Source organism: Oreochromis niloticus, linkage group LG17, assembly GCF_001858045.2.
Source record: "Oreochromis niloticus isolate F11D_XX linkage group LG17, O_niloticus_UMD_NMBU, whole genome shotgun sequence".
NCBI lineage: Eukaryota > Metazoa > Chordata > Actinopteri > Cichliformes > Cichlidae > Oreochromis > Oreochromis niloticus.
The window spans coordinates 2,846,086-2,872,372 of NC_031981.2; the positions used below are offsets into that span (position 1 = coordinate 2,846,086).

General features: G+C 42.2%; 1 protein-coding gene and 1 long non-coding RNA gene across 6 annotated transcripts in view; one reads left to right on the plus strand and one right to left on the minus strand.

Moving 5' to 3' along the window:
* pde4ba (phosphodiesterase 4B, cAMP-specific a) overlaps positions 1-26,287 on the plus strand; it is a 200,543-nt gene that overhangs the window by 102,373 nt on the left and 71,883 nt on the right. Inside the window, exon 1 of one of the 5 annotated variants that reach the window (XM_019346516.1) lies at positions 19,743-19,765. The exons of 3 other annotated variants lie outside the window; for them this stretch is intronic. In XM_019346516.1, the coding sequence (XP_019202061.1) occupies positions 19,758-19,765 (8 nt within the window). In that variant the 5' untranslated portion in view covers positions 19,743-19,757. Of the gene's footprint in view, positions 1-19,742; positions 19,766-22,081; positions 22,785-26,287 lie in introns of those variants that run through there. One more of the 5 variants, XM_005451827.4, reaches the window with a different exon arrangement.
* LOC109195086 (uncharacterized) lies at positions 6,313-11,390 on the minus strand. Its single transcript, XR_002056766.2, has 3 exons — positions 10,071-11,390; positions 9,869-9,972; positions 6,313-7,786 (listed from the first exon to the last, which is right to left on the minus strand). It is a non-coding gene; the product is annotated as an uncharacterized LOC109195086 (long non-coding RNA).

Sequence of the window (26,287 nt, forward strand, 5' to 3'; positions counted from 1 at the left end):
CATAATCAAATCACCAACCCTGGAGGTAGATACAGCAGTGAGGCCATTTTCAGCCTGCTGTCCTTATTTCCTTTGCTCCCTGATGTCCTGGAGGCAGGTGATAGGCAGAGAGAAAGTATCAGGCTGGAGGAACTGATGGAATTATGTTCAGGTTTGTACAATCAACGTGCTCATTTTTGGCACTTCTAAATTTATACTCTGGAAGCAATTTGAGGCCCACAGCAAGAGTTTCTGTAGCGATCAGAGATGTTCTGGAGTGACAAAACATGTTCTTGGTCCCTGTTGATCTGCACTGTTCTTTCTATTGTGGTTGCACCTCTTCCTCCCATTGAAGTGGAACAAACCGACCACGAAGAGGGCGCGATTTGTAGCTTTTAAGCCGAGTAGGCAGCGCCACCGGAGATATGTGGTTATTAATGAGAGCTGTTGATTGTCTTACACACCACCGGTCCCACGGCAAGAGTTTGGCTGCCTATGTTGTTAAACTGTGACTCGTTAAGAGCTCGGAGGCTGCGGTGATGGAGCGCGAGTCACAGCTGTTTAAAGACCTCTACTCTGTAACCGATTCTGCCGTGTCATGGCACGAAACGTGTGTCAGATTCACACCTTCCACCCAAGTGCACTATGGATTTTATGGGAGAGCGAGTGCATAAATTCAGCCTCATTATGCAGTTGTTTTTACTAATCACTGCCTAAGGTGCTGCACAGTCACTGACTGTGAATGTGTGCGCCAGATAATTCATTAGAGCCCGTGGCATTGTTAAATGAAGACAGAAAGTCACAACTTATTTGTGTTTGTCATCCCTCACAGCTTTGCATCTATTAGCATGTCATGTGAACATTGTGCCGTATAAGCAGATTATTACCGATAGAGATCTTCTGATCTTTGACTACAGTCCATGTGTTGTAACATAGTTGCAAAAGCACTTGAACATACTTCACAGTACTTAAATATAGCGATTACCATTATGGTGGATTTGCACATCAAATAACCAGGCTTACCTGCAGCATTTGCACAGCAAAATGGAAACTTTACCAGATGAAAATCCATTAAAGTTTGTGTACAAACCTAAAAATGGAGTTTCAGAATCTGCCCTTCTCAGCCCTGCGACATGCTGATGCAGTATGGTGCATTAGCATTGTATAAATTTTGGCTTGTTAGACAGCGGTGCCGGTGCCAGCCTCACAGCTGCCTCAGTGACTGTGACTGTTTGTGTTTGATAATTTATCAGAGCCTGTGCTGTGAAATGAATGCAGGGCAGACCACAGGTGGCTTGGCTCTGCAGTCGCTCTGCAGTGAGTGACTCAGCTGGACCAGGAAGACGGTGTGTGTGTGTATATAATATAATATATATAATATATATGTTGTTGTTGGGAGCTCCCTTGCTTTCTTTAATATCTATTTTGTTCTCACATTTCTTTATATTTTTTCTCCCGCTTATCAAGCACACCTTTAATACAGCCTGTATGAAGCCAATCATAAGCATGCTTATAGACAGCAACTGAAACAATCCTCTAACGCCTACGCTGAGCTCTTCCACCACTGGCATCTTTGCACCAATCTTCTCTCACAGCCTCCCCTTGTCTTCACGATGACTAGGCGCGAATGCTGAACTGCCGTATGGTTGGGACACCTGTGATGTGCTATAATGTGAGCAACCAGAGCCGATGATTCAGCCATGCTGCAAGTGATTCTCAGTAAGTTGGGAGTGCAAGGATAAAATGCTGAACTCATCCACAGCAGTAGCAGATAGAGGTCACCGCTACTTCTGAGGCTCCAAACTTTTGGCCTTCAGTTGCACATTAGTTCTTTCTTACAGTAGAGTAAGCCACTGAGAGGTTGCACACAAACAACACACAATGCACTGTTCCTCACTAAATAATACAGCAGGAGAGATCCTGGAGGGTAACGTGAGAGGACAGAGTACACAAGTAAGTGACAGAGAGGACCCATGAGAAGAGCGGATGAGAGTGGAGAGGAAGAGTATGAGAGCAGAGGAGGGGTGAAAGAGGAGAAAGAGGCCTTTCTCCTTTGAGCGGATGCTGTTAAAAGAATAGACGTTCTTTGTCATCTGTACGCCGGTGTGACGCAGGTTTGCTTCTGGTCTGCTCCCATGTGGTGCTGGTGTCATATCAATTATATGTCTCTCCGTCAATGCGTCTCAGGCCTGTTGTGGGGCGCCTCTGCGTGTGTCCGAGTGAGAGGTTAGGTACGTGAGTTTTTGTGTCTGTTGAGGAAAAGCTGCAATGTGATTCCCAGACTCAGGTTGCACACGATGTGATGTGTGAGTGTGAGTGTGTGTGTGTGTGTGTGTGTGTGTGAGTGCATGCGTGAGTGCATGGCTTTGTGTGCATGTGTCCTGTCATCCTCTGCAAGTGTGTGAGTCTGCAGAGGATGAGAACGTGAGTTTGCCATCACACACACACACACACACACACACACACACACACACACACACGTCGGGTATTCATATCTTGTGGGGACATGTCATAGACATAATGCTTCCCCTAGCCCCTTACCCTAAGGCTAACCATGAAAAATGAATGCCTAATCCTAACCCTAAACCTAACTGTAACCCTGTCACTAAAACCACATTTTGAGTTTCAAAAATGCCTTCAAACTTGGGGGGAACCAGGATTTTGGTCCCATAAGTGTAGTAAACTTCTAATGTTTGGTCCCCACAATGATATGAATACACACGCTCACACACACACACACACACACAGATTCGAAGGTCACACACCTCCATATGTACATTCCTTTACATTTAGGTTGCTTTAGGGTGAAGTCACTGGTCTGTGAAACAGGAAAACCTGGTACTTCCAGAAGATTCCCGGCCTGATGCTCTTTAATAGCACATAGCTTGTCATTCTATCCTCTGGGCTGGACTTCTGTAGGTTAATGTGTCCATGCTTGCTTTCTTGTTTATGAATTTGTAGAAAGTCAAGTGCACCACATTACACATGTCATAGTTGCAGCCCGTTCTCACTCCCGAGGCGTAATATAGTGATGATGACGTTCTGCATTCTTATGCTACGCGCCGGGTTATGGATGAAATCCAGTAGAATGACGCTCCCGCTGTAATACACGTTCCAGCCCTGTATTCCAGCCCGAACCCTAACCACGACTGTAATGACGTTAGTGTTTTCCAAAGCGATTTAAGGAAAATGAACTTACATGTGTAGATTCATTCCAAACAGTTCTCATGTTTCCTCATTTTTCCGATCTCATAATATAGGGACGTGTTGGGTGCCCGGAAGTATAACATACCAATGATTGGACTGAAAAAATCTCAGCTGTTTATGTAATCATATCCAACAAAATATATACTTAATGGTTACATTGTGGAAATCCAACCTTCTCTGAACATTTTCAAGCTTGATTCATTAAAACTTGACCAAATCTGCCCAAAGTACCGTAGCAGCCAAGAAGAAAGGCTTTAGCCTGCTGCAGTCCACTGGACTTGGAGCAGATTTTAGGAGAACAGAAGCGCCCGTTCTCCTGTTTGGCTGTAAACTGGGTTGGGATATGTAGAAGCCATATAGAAGAGACTGTTGGATTTAAGACTGGGTGTTCCCCAGCCACTATTTCCAGCAGCTGCTAACACTGACTAGAGATGTTGTCTGTCGCAGGGAGCAACTCCTGACTCTGACTGTCAAATCCTCCTCCAAAGTGGGAGGTGTCATTTAAGACCCATGGGATGCCCTTGCCTATTTGTCTAATGAAGGTTCCAGAGGTTGTCCAAAAGCAGCTCTTTCTTTGCAGGTGTTTGCGTGTTTATAATTAAAAAAACTGATGTGAGAGTTCACAGAGGAGAGGGCCCAAATGCAAATCACCAGAGATAAATTAAAAAATGATTACGAGTGGTCAGTCAGGCAAAACAAACACGACACAAAGCAATACATTTAGAGAGGTGACGGCAGGAACGAGGACCCAGTCCACCTGAGCGCATGCATATCCAAGCTACAAACGAGAAAATATGGGATTGCAAACTATGAGTAATGCTTGAGTGCAACTGAAATGAGGCAACTGAAGGGTGAGCAGCTAGAGGCTGGATCACATCCAGCGCTGCAGCAGTTTTTAGACTCTGCCATGGAAGTTCACTTCTGACCACGTCCATGTGTGCAGCTGGAACTCCTCCCCTTTATCAAAGTGACCCACTGACTTGATTTTCATTGGTGGAAGGTAGAGCAGGGTGATATGACCAAAAATATTTATCACGATATACATCTGAAAATTTGTGGTAACGATATAACTGACGATATAGTTGACACTAGACAAAATACTTTACAACTCCACAACTTTATTAGTGCAAATAAAAAAAACATCAATGTATTTTCACTTAAACAAGCAGCTGTTTTTTATGTGCATTAAACTTATAAAAATTTAACAATGCAAATGCAAATTCCTTGCTGACAGTTTAACCCAGGGGTCGGCAACCTGCGGCTCTTTAGTCCTTATACTGTGGCTCCGCCTGGTTTGGGAAAATAAATTAGAAGTATTTAGCTGAAGTGTATTTTTTTTATGTTAGTTCTTTTTTAACTTGCAGTTCTAAATTGGAAGATTATTGTGATATTGAAATATAAATATAAAATTATATTCTATTATTTTTTTCATCGCTCAAAATAAGAGTCACACTCGCGGAAGCCGGTATACCCGCCGAAACGCCGTGCATTTATCGAGACTTTCAACCCCAGGTAGGCCAATTATGGATCTTCGGATCCACATTATGTCAGCAGCTGTTCTCCACCGTGAACTATGTTAAAGACAAACATGCTCACGCCTGACAGATGACAGCTTACAGTCCTGCGTAAAGATGAAAGTGACTTCGTACAGCCCCGATTAGCAGACGCTGTGCGCAGAGGTTCAGGAGCAGAAGTCTCACTGTAAACATACCACGGCAGACCCGACGATGTTTGCATGAACACGCTTTTCAGCATCTCTTTTTGACCACTTTTCACACACGGTTGCCGTACGCATACAGCCGGCTGTAGCTTTTCAGCTCACAGCCCGACACACACCAGCAGAGAGAGCACAGACGTTAAGGCGGGATTGCAGATGCCGCTCAGGTGCGTCCTCCTCCCCTGCAGCGCCGCTGCAGACCACACCCCGCCACACACATTATACACAAATACATATTTAGGCAGAATTTTGCAAATATCTATTTTTCTCTTTTTAGCAGCATGGTGCTTTTTTTCCAATTATTTTTTAAGAGTCAGGTCAAGGCTCCAACAGCCCAAAGGGGATATAAGGGTGGGGCTGACAACAGTTTTTCTTTGCTACATGGATCATTTTAGTTCAGCTGGGTGTCTTTGCTTTTGTTATATTTCTTTAAGAGTTCAAAATGTGTTGATTACATAAATAAAATGTAATTTTCTCTGTAGCACTTCATGTAGCACACCTTAGTTGTTCACACAAATCATAAAAGTAAAAAACAATATATACAGTGTTATCTTCATTTTAGATGTCACAAAGTATTTGCGGCTCCCAGTATTTTCTTTTGCGTGGAAACCGGGTCCAAACGGCTCTTTGGTTGCAGACCCCTGGTTTAACCAAAAGGCATTTCCAGTGGAAACTGGCCGACATATCCTCAGCATAATCATGTATAATATCCACAAAACTTAAAAAGAGGTTATACACACAATACGGTAATATTATGTTGAAGCACAGTACGTATCACTCTGTGAGGCTCCTGCCTACGGTAGCCGTAATGCTCCGACAATCCATCAAGCGGTCGTACCATAACACTTCAGATTTTTGAGCGCCGTGTACCACATAAAATCGTTTCGAGGTCAGTAAACACAACCAGAATTCATACATAAGGCACACGGGATTATAAGGGGCACTGTCGATATTCAGAAAAATCAAAGGATTGATTTTAAGTGTGCCGTATTTTCCAAACAACACGGTAATAACGACGCCCCGCTAGCATGCTCTACCAAAAATAGTGCTTTGTTGTGTATCTGACGGACGAAAGCTAAACCAGTTCCACACCACTGAAGTCGCAGCATTTTTACAAACCAGTTCTGGTTCATCCGTTTCACTCAACGATCGGCTTTCGCCCTTCTCATTCTCCGTCGCCGCCATGCTTTTTTTGCCATGTGCGTATGAAAACAAAGGCACTGCGCATGCGCGTTTTACCCATATTCTATCGCGATATTTCATTTTCTTATCGTTGCCCAACATTATACCGGTATTACCGTGAACGGTATGATATAGCCCAGCCCTAGTGGAAGGAACCAAAAATGTTTGCTTTCTAGAAGCGTATAAAACTGTACGGTAATTCAAGAGTTTGATCCTGTAGACAAGGCATGAGAAAGTAATGCGAACTATGTTGTGTCATCTCAGTTCATTGTGGCACCAAATGGTGTTTTTGTCCTCAGCAGACACAACACACAAAACCTCCAACAATAAAGAAGCAAAACCAGCTCCAGGGTGACCTGTTTAGTTGGTTTTTATTTGTGGGAGACAATTTTAGAAGAAAATAAAAATAGGCTAAGTTGAAGCCAACACATCCTCATCACAGAGACAGAAATAGACCAGTGTGGAGTGAAGCTGCACACAGAAACAGATGCACCAAGTGATACTAATACACAGTGTCATGATAGGAAATCAGATAATAGCGTGCACGATAAAAAAAAACCCAAAAAACTAAGCGTCTGAGATGCAAAAATGCTTTTTTTAAAAAGCAAAAAGAATACAGATATTTGCTAAAGTACTGACAAGAACCCTAAAAATGAAAAAAGAATCAAGTGTAACTCACAATAAGGACACGAAGCATATCATAAATTAAGATAAGGGCAAAGAAAATGACTTAAAATAATAAAGAAGAGAGGCTGAGATGGTAAGGAGATACAGGAAGCTATTTGAAGCAGGGTTTCACTGAAACCGTCAGCCATGGCAACCAGGAAGCAACGTTTGCTGGTAACTATGTGTGTCACACTGACATATGCGCACACCTTATGAGAACACACAACCATGCACATAGCACACAGATGGGCTGAGAGACAAAACACACACACACACACACACACACACACACACACACACACACACACACACACAAGGCTTCTAAAGACCTGCACACGTAAACATGCAGGCACGGTTAAACGGAGTGGACCCTCCCTGGACACAAGTGATAATTAAATTACACGTCTTAATGTGAGGTGTGGTGATGTCATTGGTGGCCTTTGTGGCATTTGCACACAAATGCTTTATGTCTGGTTATTGTGTGGAGGATATAATGCGTCAGAGCCTCGTTGAGATTCTGGTTTAAAGCTAAAAGACATATTTATTCAATTAATTTATTATCTTATCTCATTTCTGAAACAAAGTTACTGTCAAACCTCCGTTTTCTTACAATTTCTTCGTTTGCAGTCTCACCTTCATCATATACACGCTGATGCTAATAAGTGAAACCAATAATGAGATGGTGTCTCTCGTCTGTGTTTGTGCATTTTGCTAATACGCTACACTCTGAATGCGTTGCACAGACCTGCATATTAACTAAAAGCGAGACGAGAGTATAGATTCTGTTTTGGTGCTGAGGCTAAAGGTTTCGTGTCGCTCCCCGTGAAGCATAATTTAAACCCGGCTAAACTGAGAGAGGAGCGAGATCGATGCGGCCCCCCGCGGGGAGCCTTGAAGAATCAGAGCCCACAGGTCGATGCTGGGGTGGTGCCGGGCCGTGACATGCGCCGGCAGCTGCAGCCGGTGGTGGTGGCAGCAAGCTGAGCAGCATCTTTTTCTTCTTTTATTCTTTCAGTATGTGGCCTGACAGCAGTACTAGGAAGAGAGGCTTGTCTCATAAATAATACCTTAACAGGGAAAGCATCTAATATTTGCTTTAATAAGAACGGTTCATATTTAAATGCACTTACTCGACTTACGCCATTAAATATCTTCCACTAGCCTAATACAATATTTATAAAGGTAAAAATAAAACGAGTCATTTCCTGACCTAAATTATGCATTAATGATTATACAGTAAAACATTTTAATGCAAAAGTTTGTAATATTCCAAAACTGGTACTTAATGAAGACACAAAGTCCTGGCCTCCATCGCACTATAAATAACAATATAAATGCTGAAAAATAACACGAGTTTCTCTCCCCATTCTTAGTTAACGATATATCTGCCAAAAACATTTAAGGCTGTGGGATAAAATGTCTCCAAGTTTAGAGGGTAATGTTCTTTTTAAAGGTGCAGGCAGTTGTTTTTTGAGGTTCTTTAATGGACTAAAAGAACTGGACTTCCAAGAAGTTGATGCCTTCCCATAAACTTGGAATGAATCTGTTAAAAGTACTCAGTGCTGGTTTGTGGATTTCACAGTTCTGACCCACCGTCTTTAATGCAGTGGCCAAAATGGACTTGCTGTTCTGCTCGATGCTGTTTTGTGTTTGTGGTTAGAGATCAGCCCATGCATCATAGCTGTTTGCATGCCATTAAGGCGAAGTTTTATTTGTGTCTGCACTTTCAGACTCAAAAAATCAAGGCTCAAGGGTCCCTTCACCAAAGGAAAGAGATAACACAACCTGGATAAAATGTCATCGTCTGTCTCCTCACCTCAAGGTTCATCTCCTGAACTGAAGTTTGGGCTCTAACACATGAAAACATACATAAACATGCTTATTCATTCCTGATATTGCTGCAGGTGGTTACTGTCAACGAGCAGGCTAAAGAGCAGCAATTATAACAGTTAGAAGCTAACTTCATGTCGGCTACGCTTGAGTTACGCTTGAGTGTCCAGAAATTACCTCAGGGTGGCTGTCATCAGTCGCAAATAAACATGGACACCAGCAGACTTACACTCACTACAGACGAACGGCGGCCACTGTAGCTAGGATTATGCACTTGATTTGTTGGGGGTAAAGAAACAGAACTGTCTGCAGTCTGGTGATGAGATTTTATGCACCGTACCTTTAAATGCCCATCATTGTTCCTGGGACATCGTCTTTCAAAGAAATGCAAATGCGACTTTTAAGAACAACAAATGGAATATATTGAGCCATTTGTCTGACTCTGGATTGCTGTGGATTGATCGAATGACTGTTTAGATTATGGTAACAAATTTCTCTGATTAGCTTTGCAAAGCATTACGTTCAAGAGCCTCAAAGTTTTCTCCATACATCAGTGACTCTTAGGCCGACACAGAGTGGGATAAAATATTTACTCGTCTCTACTTTTCTCTTTTCAGTTCTCTCATGCTTTGCTGTTGGTCCAACCAATTACTCATTCATGCCAGTGATCATTTTCCCAGCCCTCCACCATCTAATCCCTAATGACAACACTGCCAGTTTATCTCCTACCAACCATAAACCCTCCTCGGCTCCTAAAATGCGGCTTACTCTTTAAAAAAACTGAAACATTTAGAAAAGATTTCTTTTCAGAATAGCTAATCAAGCTACATAACACCAGATTATAGTAACAAATCCATTCTTTAAACATACTTACAACTTATATATTTGCAAAAGTGAAACATGGAAATATAATGATACCGTTTTGGTCTCAAAGGAAGACACGTTGTGTTTCAACTGTGGATGCAAAATATTCATGCTGAGAAATATTTTCTCACAGATGAAGTGTGTGCATGCATGTTTCTGCACATGTATGCGTGTGTGCATATCCATCTGTGAGTCTTTTGCCAATAAGCAGGGGGTGCAGCGCTCAGCTACAGAGAGACGAGTGAATATTTGGCTCATCATTTGTGATTGGATGGTTTTATGTCACTTGCAACAGCAAAGGATTAATAGGTGTACTCAGTGCTCATCTAACCAAGTGAGACTGATAATGCAGTGCAACCAAGGAAAACATGTAAAGAGACATTTTTATATATCTAAATATACAGAAGTGTGTGTGTGTATTACCTGATGACTTTGCCTCTTACACCTGCTCCCCTTTATCTTTGATTTCCAGCAACTTCTGAGAAAATGTCTGAGTGAATTTGTTAAATTCGACTCTCTGCTGCGTCCTATTTGTAAGATGAGCCGGAGCTTGTCTCAGGTTATTTGGTAGAAACTGCTGGCTGTGATTTTATGTTGGCAGTTTGTAAAAGCTGCAGTTACTAACCTTAACAAAGTAGCACTTGTGATTTGTAAAACCAAAAAAATAAGATGTTATTTGCAAGTTGGACGTCGATTCTCAGTGTGATTGACGGCAGCAGAAACGTGTTCACGCAGTCTCAAATTTGTCCGTCACCGTCTTGGATGGTTAGCATCAGAAGTAACAGATGATAAAATACTAGAATTGCTGAGTCAAACTGAAACAATTTGATCTGAAACTGAAACAAGGCACCGGCCTTCACCTTCCAGACCAGATTTCTTACTTAGATTCTTACGGCCCCGTGCAATAGTCTTCATATACTCCCATATTCTCTGTAGGGGTGCATGCATAGATGCAAAAAAAAAGAGGGACATCATGTCGCCCTAGTTTCGCGTGATTTGTTTATTGGATTCATGTGGTGTGCTCAAAATGCAGTTGAAGCAGCTGACTGACAGACGACAATTTAAAGTGCCTTTGTTTGGCTTGATAATGATGGCGGGGACACTGACGAGATTACCTAAATTACAGACATCTGTCTCTGGGCTTTAATCGCTGTTTGAAACCACTGTCAGTTTTCATTTAAATGCTGTTTCGATTCATTAGTATATCCAACAACAAAACAGCTCTGGCTGCTCTGTTCATAGATATTTTTTCACAGAATAATTTTCCAGAGAGAAGCGTATTCGGCGAAAAAAGCAGCAGGTATTTCAAAGCAAACAATGGCCGACCACACGGAGCCACGAGTCAAGTGCTTTTGAACCCACTTGTTGCCATGCAGTTTCACATGCTGTTTCATGGAGGCACTTTGAATGGCCTAACAAAGTGGGCACCGGTGCAAAAAACAGATTTTGTATTCAGCTGCGGGTGTTTATGCTCGCCGAGCGCAATTTGATACACGCGGTCTCGAGTGTCAAGCTAAACATCGGCCGGCTTTTTCAAACATGTTGATTCCAGTGTGTGTGCCGGAGTCGTCGCTGTGGTCCTCATCAGTTCATGCACTGCTGCGTGTAATCAGAACCTGTGTGGGTTCGGGCAGCACGTATGTGAGAAAGAAGCCATATGAGAAGGGAAACCAGTGAGTGTGATTCTTTTTGCGTGGACTTGATTATTCTGCTGTCGATGTCTTATTTGATCAAAAAAGACGTCAGCTGATGTTGCACATTATTTACTCAGGCCGGGATAAGCTTGGGTTTGGTAGGTGAAGGCCTTAGCTGTTAGGGCTTTTTAAAAATGGATGATGCATTCCTGCTGTTACACAGACACAGATAAGAAATGTCTCACCGCAGGCTGAAGTGTGCTGATGTTAAGTGTGCGCTCTTCTGTATTTTATTGTTCCAGATTAGACCTAATCCCTGGTTGGAGTTGTAGATAAAACAGGCAGCTGGCTCAGGTTTCAGGTTTTTTCCCCAAAATTAATTCAAAATCATTTGCTTAAATATAAAATGATAACAATAATTTAATAACCGTTAGTAGCAGCTGGTGTGATATCACATGCACATTTGTATCTTTAGCATCAAAGGTCATTCATGACATGTGACCCGTGTGCGGTCCAGCAGACCTGAGGTCAGGCAGACACGACCAGAGATGTGAAACGTGGCTCTGGATGCTTTGACTACCAGTGAGTAACTGCAGGATTATACTGTAAGTGTTTAGATTTTTATCCGCTGTGATTTAAGGAAGACTTACTGATATCTGCCCTTTCCTTGATGAAAGAATGAGGATTGTTTGTCTTCTAATTGACTCGATCCTCCTTATTTTAAACCTGGTGCAGGCAGCAGCTCTAAAAGAGCATCAGTGGCGATTATGTGGCCAGCACAATGATTAAAACCAAGAACTGTCATCAAGTGATCGATGCAGAGTTTTTCATCTTCTGAAAGTATCCTGTTAAAGTCCGGGATGTGTGCATCTATGTGTGTGTTTGTGTGTGCGCATGCTCCTCCTTAAGGAGATTGGTTCAATAATACCAGACTTGAGCTTTCATCGTGCATGAGTCATATCTAGTAGGATATTGAGTAGAGACTTGCAGAGAACAATAAACAAATCTATTTATCACAAGGGTAACCAAGACGATGACGACAGCATCGTCTGATCTGGAAGTTTCCACGAGCCCCGTCTGTCTCCTGGATTTGGTGCGTAAAGATAAACTGGAGATCCGTCTTTGTTACTGCCCCTTATATTGTTGCAACCGTGTTTCTTAAATATTACAGGCTTACATAATATAAACAGGATTCTCAGTTGCACAATGATCACAGTGCACCAACACTTTTGAAACATTATCTATGAACTGCAGGAGGATGGTCAGGGTGGGTTTAGCAGATTGCTAACATCTTGCCTGCATTCTTTCCCTGACCTTCCAAGTGTTGGCACTCCCAGCACAAACAGTATGGACAAATTATTGTAAATGTATGTATGCTGATCTAAAAGTGAGTCCAGTCTGCAAGCGGTTCCCTTCAAAACATACTGGAGTTGAAAATTACTCGGACACAGCGTGGCCTTCTCATTAGACTTGGTGCTTTGTAGTCGTACCTCAGCGGTGCACTGTGTGTAGATCACTGCTGGAAATGCTGTGAACACTTTTACCAGCATGTAAATCACGTCTGTGTGCAGAGGGAGAGCCGCGGTATGAAAATTGTGCTTAAAAAAAAAAAAAGCTTTTTAAAAATCCTCTGTGTTTATCCTCCGTAGAGTCTTTGCAGTCCTTAACAGGGAGCGAAACATTTAAAGAGCGATCTGCTGCTCTAAATATACTGGAAACTAGCCCAAACCCGACACTTAATGAGGTTCAGCTTGTGCAGGTTGTCTCGTTGAAATGCGATGAGCAAGACGAGCGGTTTCTCTCTGGGGATTTTCACCGCCATCCGATCTAATTTTGCAATTCTTATCCAGCAGTAACTTAAGTGCGATCATTTTCACCTACAGCAGGGTTAGTTAGGCTAAAAACGCCAAATAACTGAAATATTACTATTCTGACGGCAACGTAGCTTATGTGCAAGTTTAAAGCGAAGCTCTTACGCATGTTCTGTGCAGGTGAAGTGTGTGCAGTGCTGCTGTTTGAGAGATTTACCGAACATTACCTCATTTATTCTCCTTGATCCGTGAACCTGAAGTGAATCATTGTTTTGAACCACTCTGTGGATCATCACTCCTACGGATTCGGTCACCTGTAGACAGCTGGAGATGAACTGCATGAAAAGCAAAAAGCAAACGATAGAAGAAGCGACATATGTGGGGTTTGTTACTGAAGTTCAAGCTCTCTAATGCTAAACGCAAAACCACCACGTCCTTAGCTTTAAATATTCTCACACAGAGAAGCTCCTCAAACACAAGACTTCCAAGAAAAAAACAATCTACTACAATTAGACTGTAATTAATACGTTTCGTGTGTTTGAGAAATAGCTGCGATATATGTGAAGGGTTCCCTTTGCAGCTTTCTAAATAATTAAGTTTGAGCAGTGAGGGAGGGAGGTGAACTCCTTTGTGTCTGTGAATAGCATTTTATTGTGATAAGCATGGCTGGCTGCCACATGCGTGATGTGATATCATCGTCACCGAGGTAGCACGATCGTCAGATATCGACACAACAAAGCATGAAATATCACATGAAAACACACTCGCCACCGCTGAGCAAGTTTCTAGCAAGAAACAATCGATTACTCATTAAAGTAATGAAATCATGCAGAAGTAGTAAACAAAATTAGGTTTCCGTTACGTTTCCACAAGCGACCTGCGTACAGAACAGTAGAAAAAAAACTAGGTGAAGCAGTTCACCTCACAAAACTTCAAAGAATAGTTTGTACGGATGAGCGGATGTTATTTTGTTACTGAATGTTACTTTACAGCAGGAGTGGGCAACTCCAGGCCTCGAGGCCCGGTGTCCTGCAGGTTTTAGATCTCACCCTGGGTCAACACACCTGAATCACATGATTAGTTCATTAGCAGGCCTCTGGAGAACTTCAAGACATGTTGAGGAGGTCATTTATCCATTTAAATCAGCTGTAATGGATCAAGGACACATCTAAAACCTGCAGGACACCGGCCCTCGAGGCCTGGAGTTGGACACCCTGCTTTACAGAGTGAAAAAGCATAACTTGGGATTGATAGTGTTGGTAAAAGTCAACATGTTTTTGAGTAATTACTTTGAACCACAAAGGTTCCCCATCAGTGAAAGGCAGATGGCCAAATGGTGCTCTGACTGAGGTCTGGTGATTGGGAACATGCCAGTGAATGTGGTGAACTCACCCTCATGTTCAGAAAACCAGTTTGAGATGATTTGAGCTTTCATACATGCAGTGTTATCCTGCTGGGAGCAGCCATTAGAAGATGGGAGCACTGTGTTCACGAAGGGATGAACAATCCTCAGGTATGATCAAAATGATGCTTATCTGGTAAAAATGGCAGACGGTGTGCCAAAAATCTATCCCCCACGCTATTACATCACCGGCAACAGCCTGAACCATTGCTGTTTACATCAAATTCTGACCCAACCATCCAAACGTCACGGCAGAGATCGAGACTCATCTTTTTTAATTTTGTAATGTCCAAATTTGGTTATTCTATGTGAACTGTAGTCTCAGTTTCCTGTTCTTAGCTGACAGACCGGCACCCGGTGTGGTCTTCTGCTGAGAAATGCTTTCTGCGTATCTTGTTTGTAGCGAGTGCTTGAGTTACTGTTGCCTTCCTGTCAGCTCAAAGCAGTCTGTCCAGTCCTCTGAACTCTGGCATCAGTGACGTTTGTTGTCCCTGAAACTGGGATAGTTTCTCCTTTTCTGAAGAGATGGTTGCGTGGGAAAATCCCAGCAGATCACGCTCCACTTGAAATTTCCGTCTAATGGAAAATCAGATATTTGCGTTGATGACCAGCTTAACAGATATACCCAATAAAGTGGCCAGAGTGTGTAGCTGAAAGCTCAAAAACAGCTCCCAGTGCTTTATAGTGAAGCTGTGCTACACTGTAGGTCTCTGAGCTGACATCTACGCCCTGTGCTGCTTAAAATTCACACATTTTCAGAGTACACTTGCTGGTTATCGCAGCGTGAATGCAGTCTACGTCAAATACGTAATGGTGGTGTCACTGAGAGGACTCTGCCAACGGATTAGGTTAATCACAGGGGGAATGACTGCAGTGGCCTCTTTTCAGAGCAGGGAATTAGATTTATACAGAGAGTGAGGTGGGGGTGGGCGGGGGTTCAGAACGCTATGTTGTGGTAAGGCAAGGAAGGCGGACACCAGCGAGCTTTAAATTATATCTATCTATCTGGCAATCGAACGTGTGAGCGTGTAGACTGGAAGGGTTTATTATCTCCTGTCTGACCGTATCTGCCTCTTTGCTTCTCTTGTCTTTTTGGATGGATGCCGCTGGAAGTTATAAGTGATGTGTCAGTAGATGAATGAAGCGCTCAGAGTGACCTCAGAGAGCGGTGTGATGGGGTTTGCTCACACGTCAAGGCGAGCTTTCCGTGAAAAAATCAATACCGGCCTTACCTGTGACGTAGGTGAGGAACAGTAATACTAAAGTCACACTATGCTGAAGTGTCGTCTCTACGTGAGGTCACATTTGAAAGGTTACATGTGTTTAAAAGCGGGGTGCCCGGCGACTCTTAACCAGACGCAGTTGTTATCAAACTGACTAATCTGTGCTACTCAGTGCTGTTTTATTACTTAATGCACTTGATTGGTGGATGCTGACCTTTTAACTCGAGAAGCGACCAATTAAAGGACGACTGTTCTAAGCAGCGCACGTGCGATCCCACAGTATGTTAAGCTATATGATTATAACCTCATTAACAATTTACAGTACTGATAGTTTGTCTTCCTGTTTCACAGTTTTAATGTTTTCCACAGGTCTGAAAAAGAAATTCTTACAGGTGCACGTAAATCAATCCAGTTTTATTAATATAGCACCAAATCACAACAGCAGTTGACTCGAGGCCCTGCAATAATACTGAGAAAACCTCAACAATCAGAAGCGCTTTGGCGACAGTGGGAAGAAAAAACTCCCTTTTAACAGGAAGAAACCTCCAGCACAACCAGGCTCGGGGAGGGGCGGGGCCATCTGCTGCGAGAGGAAGGCAGGACAAATGCACGCTGTGGAAGAGAGCCACAGATGAATAATAATACTGATTAAATATTAAGTATTTAATCTAATAAATAATCAGTGTTAATTTTATGTATTTTACGTAAGTAAAATAAAATAAGGGGATAAATGATCTTTCCCACTGGGTTTTTTTTTCACTGTTTTAGAGTCTTGAATAAATACTTTAATCCTCAATGGTGCTTGAAAAAAAGTGACACCCTGTTTTACTTCCTCAGTGAATTGGGTCAAATTTGGAATAAACACCAAGCGTGATTTTTTTCTTAATGACCACCGTCTGAGCCGTTTAGCAACTCACCCCGAGCTGTTACCCATGTTTGGAGACAGAGGAGAGAACTAGACCTCCACATTCAGTGGATCGCTCGAGCTCTGACCAGTCAGACGTTAAGATCACAGGGAATTCACATGACAGAAATCAGAGTGCACTTTCCCCCACTTTTACTGAAACAGCGTAGCCATTGAAAGTGGTCGTAATATTGTCAGCGCACAAGAAGTCTATTCTTGGGCTCGGTGCAGAAACCTTGCGAGATAAAAACTTTTTCATTGCCCTGCAGATCAAATTTTTTTCCCCAACCCTGGAAACGACTCCTGCTCTTTTCCTCGTCTGCCTTTGTTTTCATCTCAGTCCTGTTAAGTCCTGGGTTTCTTCATCTTTTCTCAGAGTTTATTTTTAAAGTGCTTTCAGGGATCCTGTCTGTTCTCTGATCCTGATTTAATACGATTGGGAGTGTTTGTATTAGCACGATAGCTTTCATGTCAAAGGTGATGCTGTGCCTGTCAGATACGTCTGTGATTCTATTTGCAGCTTTTCTTTGTTGTTACCAGAGATAAAAGACATTTTGTTAAAACGGTTTCTTTCTTTTTTTTTTTCTACTTTTTTACAAGTTTCCTCATCCCCAAAGTGATATGGATTCAAAACATAAGGTGACGATTTGACAGGCTACTTTTTTAAGCTGTCAAATGAGAGCCTGCTCAGTTTTAAATTATAGCTCTCTGCGTGAATTAATATTTTATGGAACTGTGTTCACATGCTCTCCATAGGGCATCTGGTAGCACATGCCAAAACATGTAAAATTAAAGCTGCAAGCAGCGATATGAGGGCCCTCGCACCCCCGGCACGTCGAGCCAAGCCCAACACCTAAAACCAGCGCTTCCGATCTGATGTCACATTGATGGAATTCATGCATTTAACCACCAGCTAAAATTTCATCTCATTCAACCATTATTATAGTCGTCCCACTAGGTGGCGCTCTAACCATTACTGACAAATGGCATAACAAACATTTCCGAGCTCGAGTCTCATCACGCCTGCAACCTTTGGGAGAGATTGGACATTGTGTTTTTGAGCGACAGCAGGTTACTGCTTTTTGGCGAGTGATTGAAACTCCACGTGCCGCCATGACCACCCCGTTTCCCTGAACGTAAAAAGCTTCGCAATTTAACATCACAAAGGTCTTTAGATTCCACACACAGGAGATCGCGTAAATCTAATGAAATCCCTTGGAGGAGTTCGTCAAAGTATGAGGCCTGAAAAGAGGGGAAAATGTCGCCAAATTTACACATTAATTTTAAAATGGCTGACTTCCTGTTGGATTTGGGATATTGCTCCAAGAGACTTTTTTGTACATCTTGATATCTCCAATAAGCTTGCCAGGTTTCAAACTCATACATAAAACACAGAGCAGGGGCTGTTGTTTTGAAATTTTGTAGGGGGCGCTGTGGAGCCATTTTGCGCTGTTCAAGGAAAATCAACATATAAAAAGAAATCCCTCATCACATTAGAGGGGTGCGCCAAATTTCAAGACTTTTTAAACTTTTCAAGCCCCTCAAAAGCCACTTCATCTTTCATGGTGAACTGCGTTGCCACCAGGGTGCGCCGTTCAGTTTATAGTCACAATTTTCTCACTGAAGCATCAAGAGGGACTGATGGTGATATTCACCGCTTTTGAGGTGGCCACGATGAACCTGTGAAAATCAGTACAACAAAATGAAAGACGTGACATTTCCTGGTGCCACTAGGTGGCGCTCTACGTATTCCTGACAATGGGCATATCAATCTGTTCAGGGCGGGTCTGACATCATCCCTGTAAAATCTGGTACTGATCACATTGGATTTCATTGAGTTACACTAATTTGTTTCTTCATGGCGAGACCTCAATGTTCGCCATGCTGCTGGGGTCACACCCTTCAGCGAAAACTCACAGTTTTCTCTGTAACCCAAGACCAACTCCTTAAGGCTTTCCTGGAGAAATTTGAGGCTGCAGATGTCACCCATTACAATACTGTACCCCAAAGTGTAAAACATGACATTTCCTGTTCCCACTAGGTGGCGCTGTCCCTGATGTCAAATATGGCAGTTGAAATATGTTCAGGGGTGGAGCCTTATCATATGTGTCCACTTTGGTCAAGGTCGGACAATGTATGACAGAACGAGAGGCAATAAGATTTTCATGGCGAGTCATCGAAATTCGCCGTGGCGCCACGGCCTCACAGTAACCCGAAAACTCAAAAGCTCCGCAATTTAACATGGCCCAGGTGTGTAGTTGACACTGACCAAATATGAAGCTTGTACAATGAAATTCCAATGAGGAGTTCGCAAAAGTTCGAGGCATGGAAATGGCAAAATTAGAGCCAAAATGTCACCTTCACTTCCAAATGGCGGACTTCCTGTTGGGTTTAGGACATGGCCATAATAGACTTTTTTGTGCGTCTCCGAACGTTAGATATGTGTTCCGAGTTTTATACATGTAGGTCATACCCATCTCGGGGGCTCGCGTTTCTCATTTTTCTAGGTGGCGCTACTGAGCCAATTTTCCCTGGACATGTCTACGGACATTAAAATACGTAAATTTTCACCAGACCTGACGCGTCTGCAAAATTTCATGAGTTTTCGAGCATGTTTAGGCCCTCAAAAGGCCGATTCATTTGCCGAAATAATAATAATAATAATAATAATAATAATAATAATAATAATAATAATAATAATAATAAGAAACAGAGCAGATACAATAGGGCCTTCGCACTTTTGTGCTCGGGCCCTAAATATGTTGCATGGCTTATGTAGAGCCATAATGCAGATATCATACTGCCATCTCATGGATGTAAACGTGGCGCAGAAACAGGTTGTTGTGAAGCTAAATGGCGCCGTCTTGTGTTCACAGGAGGTTCCTGCATGATGTCAGTTTTTTTTTACCCACAGGAGGGACCCAGAAAACCAAATCATCTATTTTAATATGTAATGAGAGTTGCAGAACGGGTGAAAACAACTGGTATGCAGTTTATCAACAGGTTTTACATTACTGCTTGCTTCCTGATGCGCTATAATTAGACCTGTGGGTAAAGAATTAGCAGTATGTGTTGTGTTGCCAAGACTTTGGTATGATAATGAGACTGTGTTATGGCCTAATGTTTTTTTTTCTCTCTTTCTGATTCATTTTAAAGGATTGACAAAGGAAACAAAGCAGAGCCGTAGCTTCCGAACACAATCCCTGTGTTTTTTGCCAAGGCACTGAGCTGGTCACTAGTGTTTTCACTACAGGAAGCACTTCCTAACCAGGTGTAAAGTCAGACATGGTGACTTGCTGGTGTTTATATGTTCAGTGCGTCTTCCACCAAAGCCTTGGATGTGGAAGTAAGTAGCAAACCTGATCTGAGGTGCTCAGAAGCACTTGTGAGTCATGCGCTTATGAATGATTTATTTATTTAATTTTTTAAAATTCAATTTTAGCTTCAGTTATAGTTGAGTTGAGCAGCTGACGTCATAAGCTGAAGGCAGGGGAGTCTCTAATTTTAGAAGGATTTGACCGTGTGATGTCACTGAATTATGTAAGACCACATAAATAGGGTGAGTTTCTCTCTGAACGAACAATATTCAGGTCTTTGAGTGAGCACCAATGTACCACACTTATATCTCAGTTTTCTTATATGAATAAAAAAATAAAAAACATACATGATCCGCTTACAGGGGCTTGTTTTCATGTCCGGCAGCCAACATTGGCTCTGTGTGTCTTTCTCCCATAGTTACCTCCAGAGGAATGCTTTGCTTTTGTTGTACAGGATACATGCAGCCCGCTGGCTATGCACATGTCCTGCTTCTTCCGTCTTTGTGTTTATTGAGAAGCGCTGGGGCGAGCTGCAGTGTGGGAACGTACCGTAGCAGCAGTTCAGTTTTGGTCTCTGTGATCCTGCTCCTCCCCTCGTGTGTTTTTCTAAGTGCCTCGATTATGTGTCATGGCTCTGAATCACATTCAGCAAAATGACAAGCGAGCTTACGTGTCCCGTCATGACAGGGCTTATTAGAAACTCCTCCAGCTGTCATTCAGTGAGGGTTTCCTGTGGAGTTTCATAAGAAGAACCGAAACTCATAGTGTGTGTGTGTGTGTGTGTGTGTCGGGGGGTTTTCGTGAAACTTCGTGATCCATAACATATATTTAAAAAATAGCATTTGGAGGTTTTTCTTTTAATTTAACTTTTATTTAACCAGGAAGTCTCTTCAGATTAAAAGTTTCTTTTTTCACTCGGCAAGAAAGCACACGATTACAAAGTTACAAAAATGGGAAAAATCAAATGTAACCTGAATAAACATTAAAATAAAAAAAGAGAAGGTCAGCCTTTGGGTAGCATGAGATATCCACGCAGTTTTAGAAGCCTTAACTCCTTAACTCTTAACTCTCCCGGGGAGACAAATACGTCCAGCTTTAATGCGCTCTGACCAAGAGAACGCCGTTTTACCAATTTCAGAAAAAAGTCGCGGGGAAGCCATCGAGAGGAGTCAAATCATAGCAGATCCTTGTAAGCGTTAAGATTGGACGCAGATAAGAAGGGCGTTCACAGAGTCTGGCTTTGTAAAATACAGCAGTGCTCCTTAGGCTTAACAAAGGCCAAGACACCAGATTATAGACGTGTACGCCACAAAACATGTGATGTGAAATGTGAACCTGTAAAACAGAGTCTACATAAACAAATGAGCTTTTTCTGCAGTTTCAAATAAAGCTTGTTGGCTAAAATCTAAGACTGATACCCCAAAAATGAAGCTAAGTCTTCACATTTATTCCTTTTCTGCAAAACACACACACACAAAACCAGTACCCACCGTTCTTTCTGATGACTTTGCACATTTTGTACGTGCTGCTATCCATCGCAAGCCTGTCATCAGTTGTCATGAAATGAGGTCTTAGCGATCAGTATAATGCACAGTGTCAACGGGCACTGTGGCCCCCTGCAATGATGCCAGATGCCCCCTCTTTCTCACACAGAGACGCGCTGACAGTTAAGGTGGACCAGGTTTCAAATAGTGAATCGAAGCTGAAAAGAGCTTAAATATGTTGCTTAAAAAGTGGCTTAAAAGTCTTTATAATGTAGCCGCACAAGATTTTAGGAATTTTAAATCATAGCTATACCTTACTGTATGACGCCATCACTGACTCGTCCTCAAAGATATTCTCCAGTGTTTATATACTGCTCGTAAATGCCGAAGAGAAGTCGTTAAAGGGAAGTGTAATAATCTTTTATTGCACTGTGCGTTCAAAAAAGTGCAGCCAGTTTATAAGACACCATAAAAATCAAGGAATGCTGAACCAATAAAATCTTTAAGCCTAAAACTTTTACCCAAATATACAAACTTATTTCATATATTTTAAAACAAGTGAAACTAAAGCTCGAACCTTTGTGTACAGAGGGTTATTTCAGAGGCTTTTCAAGAAAAATGACCTAAATCACAGTTTGTTTGTATGTAGTTATTTTTGAGTAGCTGGGTGTGTGTGACCTCGTGCTCCTGGATGTTTTCTGTAGATACAAAAAGCTGGCAAAGGTTGTGAATAATTACTCCACTCCAGTTATTCCAGTCCACAACTTTGATGTTCCTCCTTACTCTGCTGGGCTGCACCGAAGGGAACAGAGCTCCATACACACACATGTTAAACACACAGCCGCTCGGATTCGCACACACACACACACACACACAGCATGGGGAGGAAGTATAGTCTGTGACGAGGAGAAGAGTCCGGCAGAGAGAGGGCAGTGACAGAGAGTCAGACAGTGATCAGGGGCTGAAAGAGTTCAGTGATGTGACGTGCAGGCTGCTGCTTATACTGTTGTGACATGAGATCAAGTGTGGCGAGAGGGTGACTGGAGACGTGCTTGCTGCTTGTCTTGTACCTCGGAGAGAGTGGCTGATGGATAATGTGCTGAGTAACTTTTGTTTTATAGGAAACAGTCGTTTCGATGTGCTGTCATATATCTATATAAAGGTTGGCTGGTCGTGTGTTGAAATGTGGTGAATGTGTGAGGAATGTCAGTTGTCAGTCTTTTGTAGTCGCATGCTTTTGTGACAAGGTGTGTGTGAGATTTGTTGTTGAATGCTGAGTGTCTGAGAGGTGTGTGTGCATGCTGCTTAGGTTTTAATAATGCTACAGTGTATGAGACATTTGTGCGCTTAGTGTGTGTGCGTGCTGAGTTTTTGAGGCTCTAACAGCAGGTTGTGCTTGTAGTTACATATGTGATAGTATGCGTCAGATAGCGTGTGCATGAGTTCATGTGTGTGTCGGGGAAATGTACCGGCGTTCACCCTGTGCCAGAGGAAGGGTTCATTTTGACTTCAGTGAGGAAGTCATCAGGAAGCTCCACGCTACAAACCACGGCCACACTCACAGGTTAGACGGTACACATACGGCCACACGCAATTCATGTTGTCATGCTCTGTTCTCACTTAAAGAGTCTGTCCAACTGTCAAACTAACTTTCTGATTTACTGTAACAAAGTCTCCTCTTGGGTGTTCTCGCCTTCTAATCTCTGAATGCCTGCCTTTGCTGTGTGTTTATCACTTTACAGCACGAGCAGGCTCGCTTGCATTTTCTCATTCATTAGCCCCTCCCATGTGAACACTCGTGTGTTTCTTATCATTACATTAATACTTAGCTTCGAAAGTGAATGCACTGTCACATGTTTGGGTGGAGAAAAAAAGAAATTTAAATAGGCTACGTGCTGTTTTTAAAGATAGTCGAGTAGTTTGCCATGCAAATCAGTCTGGAAGTGTTGCAATGAATTTGTTTATTATCCAGACTTCTTGCTGGGCTTTTTTTAAGCCACGGTGTAAATATAGTCCAGTTTTGACTATCAGGCACAATAACAAGCAGCTGAGCCCAAGGACGTAACCAAAGAATGAAAAATAAATAAAAAAAATATTGTGACATTGAAGGGTCTGTGATCCTCGTAGCCTAGAGCAACGGTGGTAAATTTGACTTTGTCTGCCCGTATCAGCATTTGGTTCCAGCCCTTATCAACAGACCTATCTATATCACCAGTCATTCATGACAAGCGGTAAATATCTGCTACTTTAGAACAGAAAGTGTTAAAGGAAGGTGATTTTGTATCAATTTACTTTCTTGCAGCATATTTGTTACAAAGTTTTCATTTGATTCAAAATGTAACAAACATATGAATATAGTACTTGCCCTACAAGTATTATATTTGTTTTGTGGAACATGTCTATAAGCTTGAATTGGGTGTAATGAAGGATGGCTACATTAGTATTTGCTGTATAAATGTAACCATTTATTACAATGTTATTACTATGCTAGGAATTTGCTTTGATGAATTGGTAAACAGTAAAACCTTAAAGCATGTTATGTATTCATCAGTCATGCAGACTGTTTCAGGGAGAAACTACACCAGTGTAAAAACTAGGCTGGGTCTCGCCCCAAGAGGGCTGTCGGTATTTTGGCTCAGCAGGAGACTGATCAGGCTGCCGGGTGGGACTTTTTAGTGTTTAGAGAGCGTGCAGATAAAAGAGAAACAACCAAATCAGGCCTAGATGGCCTTAACGAATTAAGTAAAATATCCTGAATTACACTCGAAGTCATTTTCTCTTGTATGCATAAAAAGAATCACAATCTGTTTATTTCTGTAGACTTTTAAGCAAAAATAGAAGGGGAAATGGGAAATGTAGTGTGTAATTGTGGATGTCTGGAGATGTTGGGCATCAACCTCTCGTTGGTTGGGTGGGTTCCACCTCTGTGACTGAGGGTTTCCTGTGGAAAGTACTGGACTACGGTGAAGAAAGGAGAAGTACACAAATGGTGCACTGTACTGAATCATTAGACAGGTAGACATGTGAGCACTGGGGAGTAATTGCCTTATGACTGCTTCCTCACATTGCTCTGTGTGTTGTGAGTGTATATGCTTTTGTTAGTAGATCCTTGGATTACATATTTACACGCATGCAGCTGCCCTGTGGTGGTGGGTGTGGATGAGTTAACCTATATACCGTATGTCCCAGGGACTGTGTCTAGCATAACCAGCTGGAGCAGGAGATGGGCTTAACCAAATATTTGGCCGGTGACCTGAATTTCTATGGCATAATAACAAAGAGCAAAGCTCCTTTTATCTATAACAGAATGTTTTCTTGGGTGCTGGATCCCCTTTTTACTTTTTTTTTTATATTTTAAGCCTATACCGATACAAGCTGAAAATACATCAGACCATGGTAGTTTCAGTTTCAAGCTTTGACTGTTGTGGAACATGCTGTTTATGCAGTTACAATAAAATCTGACTTTTGAAACCACATTTAGGTTCTCAATAGCAAAGCCTCATTTGTGTGATGGTGGCAAAGGTCAAAGATGTGTGATTGAACCATATACTCTCATCTTATATTTGTTGCGTGTTAAACAGCTGTAGACATTTGAAGCCAGATTCCTTTTTTATTTTGCTGACCCATTTTTCTCTGCAGCAAAGGATTTTGAATTACAGTGTTTTGTGCTTGCTTGTCCATGGGTGGAGTGCAGCTCTGTGTTGTAGAGTTTGTGGTTTCCCAGAGTTTTATTTGCAGTGCACTTCACGACTCCCAAGTCTGCCGTGGCTAAGAACTTTAATTTCTGAGTGACTTGTAAAAGCTGAAATTTAGCCGCTGCTGCAATAAAGTTTCTTTGATGATGATGATAATGGTGACTAATGTCAGTAGAAGTAATCAAAGGGCTGATGACAATAAGGGCTGATGGCTGAGCAGATTAAGACAATGTGTTGAGGTGTTTGGTTTGGTACACACCATTATTCTGATCTGTAGTTAAAGAAATTTACTCTAACTGGCTACTTAATTTGTTACAACTAGTACAGGGTTGGATCATCTTTTGTCTTAATTCTTGCCGAAATCAATTCAAGACTATGTCAAGTGGTTTCTGGAGATGTGTCAGCTGCACATCCCAAAGGTGCTCTATGGGATTGAGATCTGGTAACTGTGGAGGCCATCTCAGTACAGGAAACTCACTGTCATGTTCAACAAAGCATTTTGAGGTGACATGGTGCATTACAACAGCTAGAAGCAGTCATTAGGAAATGAGTACACTGTGGAGAAAGACAATTAATACACAGTTGGTACTCATAGGCCCAAAGTGTATGTGACAGCCACCAGCCTGAAACTTTTATACTAGGCAGGATGGAGCCACGCTTTCACGTTATGCACGACAAATGTGAACCTGTAGCATCCAGAAGTAGCCAGAAATCCAGACTCATCACACAGGGCAACACTTTCCAATGTTCCGTTGTACAATTTTGGTGAGTCCATCCAAACTATAGCCTCGGTTTCCTGTTCCTATTCAAAGTAATTTGAATAATTTGAACTCCTTCTTGTTAAATTTCTTTCATGTTAATCTACATGGGCTGAAATCTATCGTCACACCGGTTAACAAAATTCATTTTAATCCACGATCCGCCCACACGCTGCCATAAATCCCTGTCCTAATAATGACACAGCCGAGGTCTATTTACATAAAATGCTGCAAGTCTGACTGCTCAGCGCTGTTTTTGTTACCTGCTAAAGATCGGGCTTTGTCTGCTCGGCTGGCATCGGCACACAGTCAGCCTTGTTATCGTTCTCAGTTCACCAGCTTTGTGTTATCTTGTTGCCTTTGCATACAGTCAGTGTTGTGTTAGCAGTAGAGGATAGTCGTTTCTGGACTGGTTGCAGTTTGCACTTTACTATAAACTTCTTGTCCTTTGGTGCAAGAAAAATAAAACTTATATCTACAAACATATCAGAAGGTTGGTGGTTTGAAATCCCTCCAGCATCCTTGAGGAACATAGTTAAGCGTATAATCCCTTGATGCATCCATCAGTATGAGAGTCTGTGTGTGATGGGTAAAAAGCACTTAAAGTGCATAGA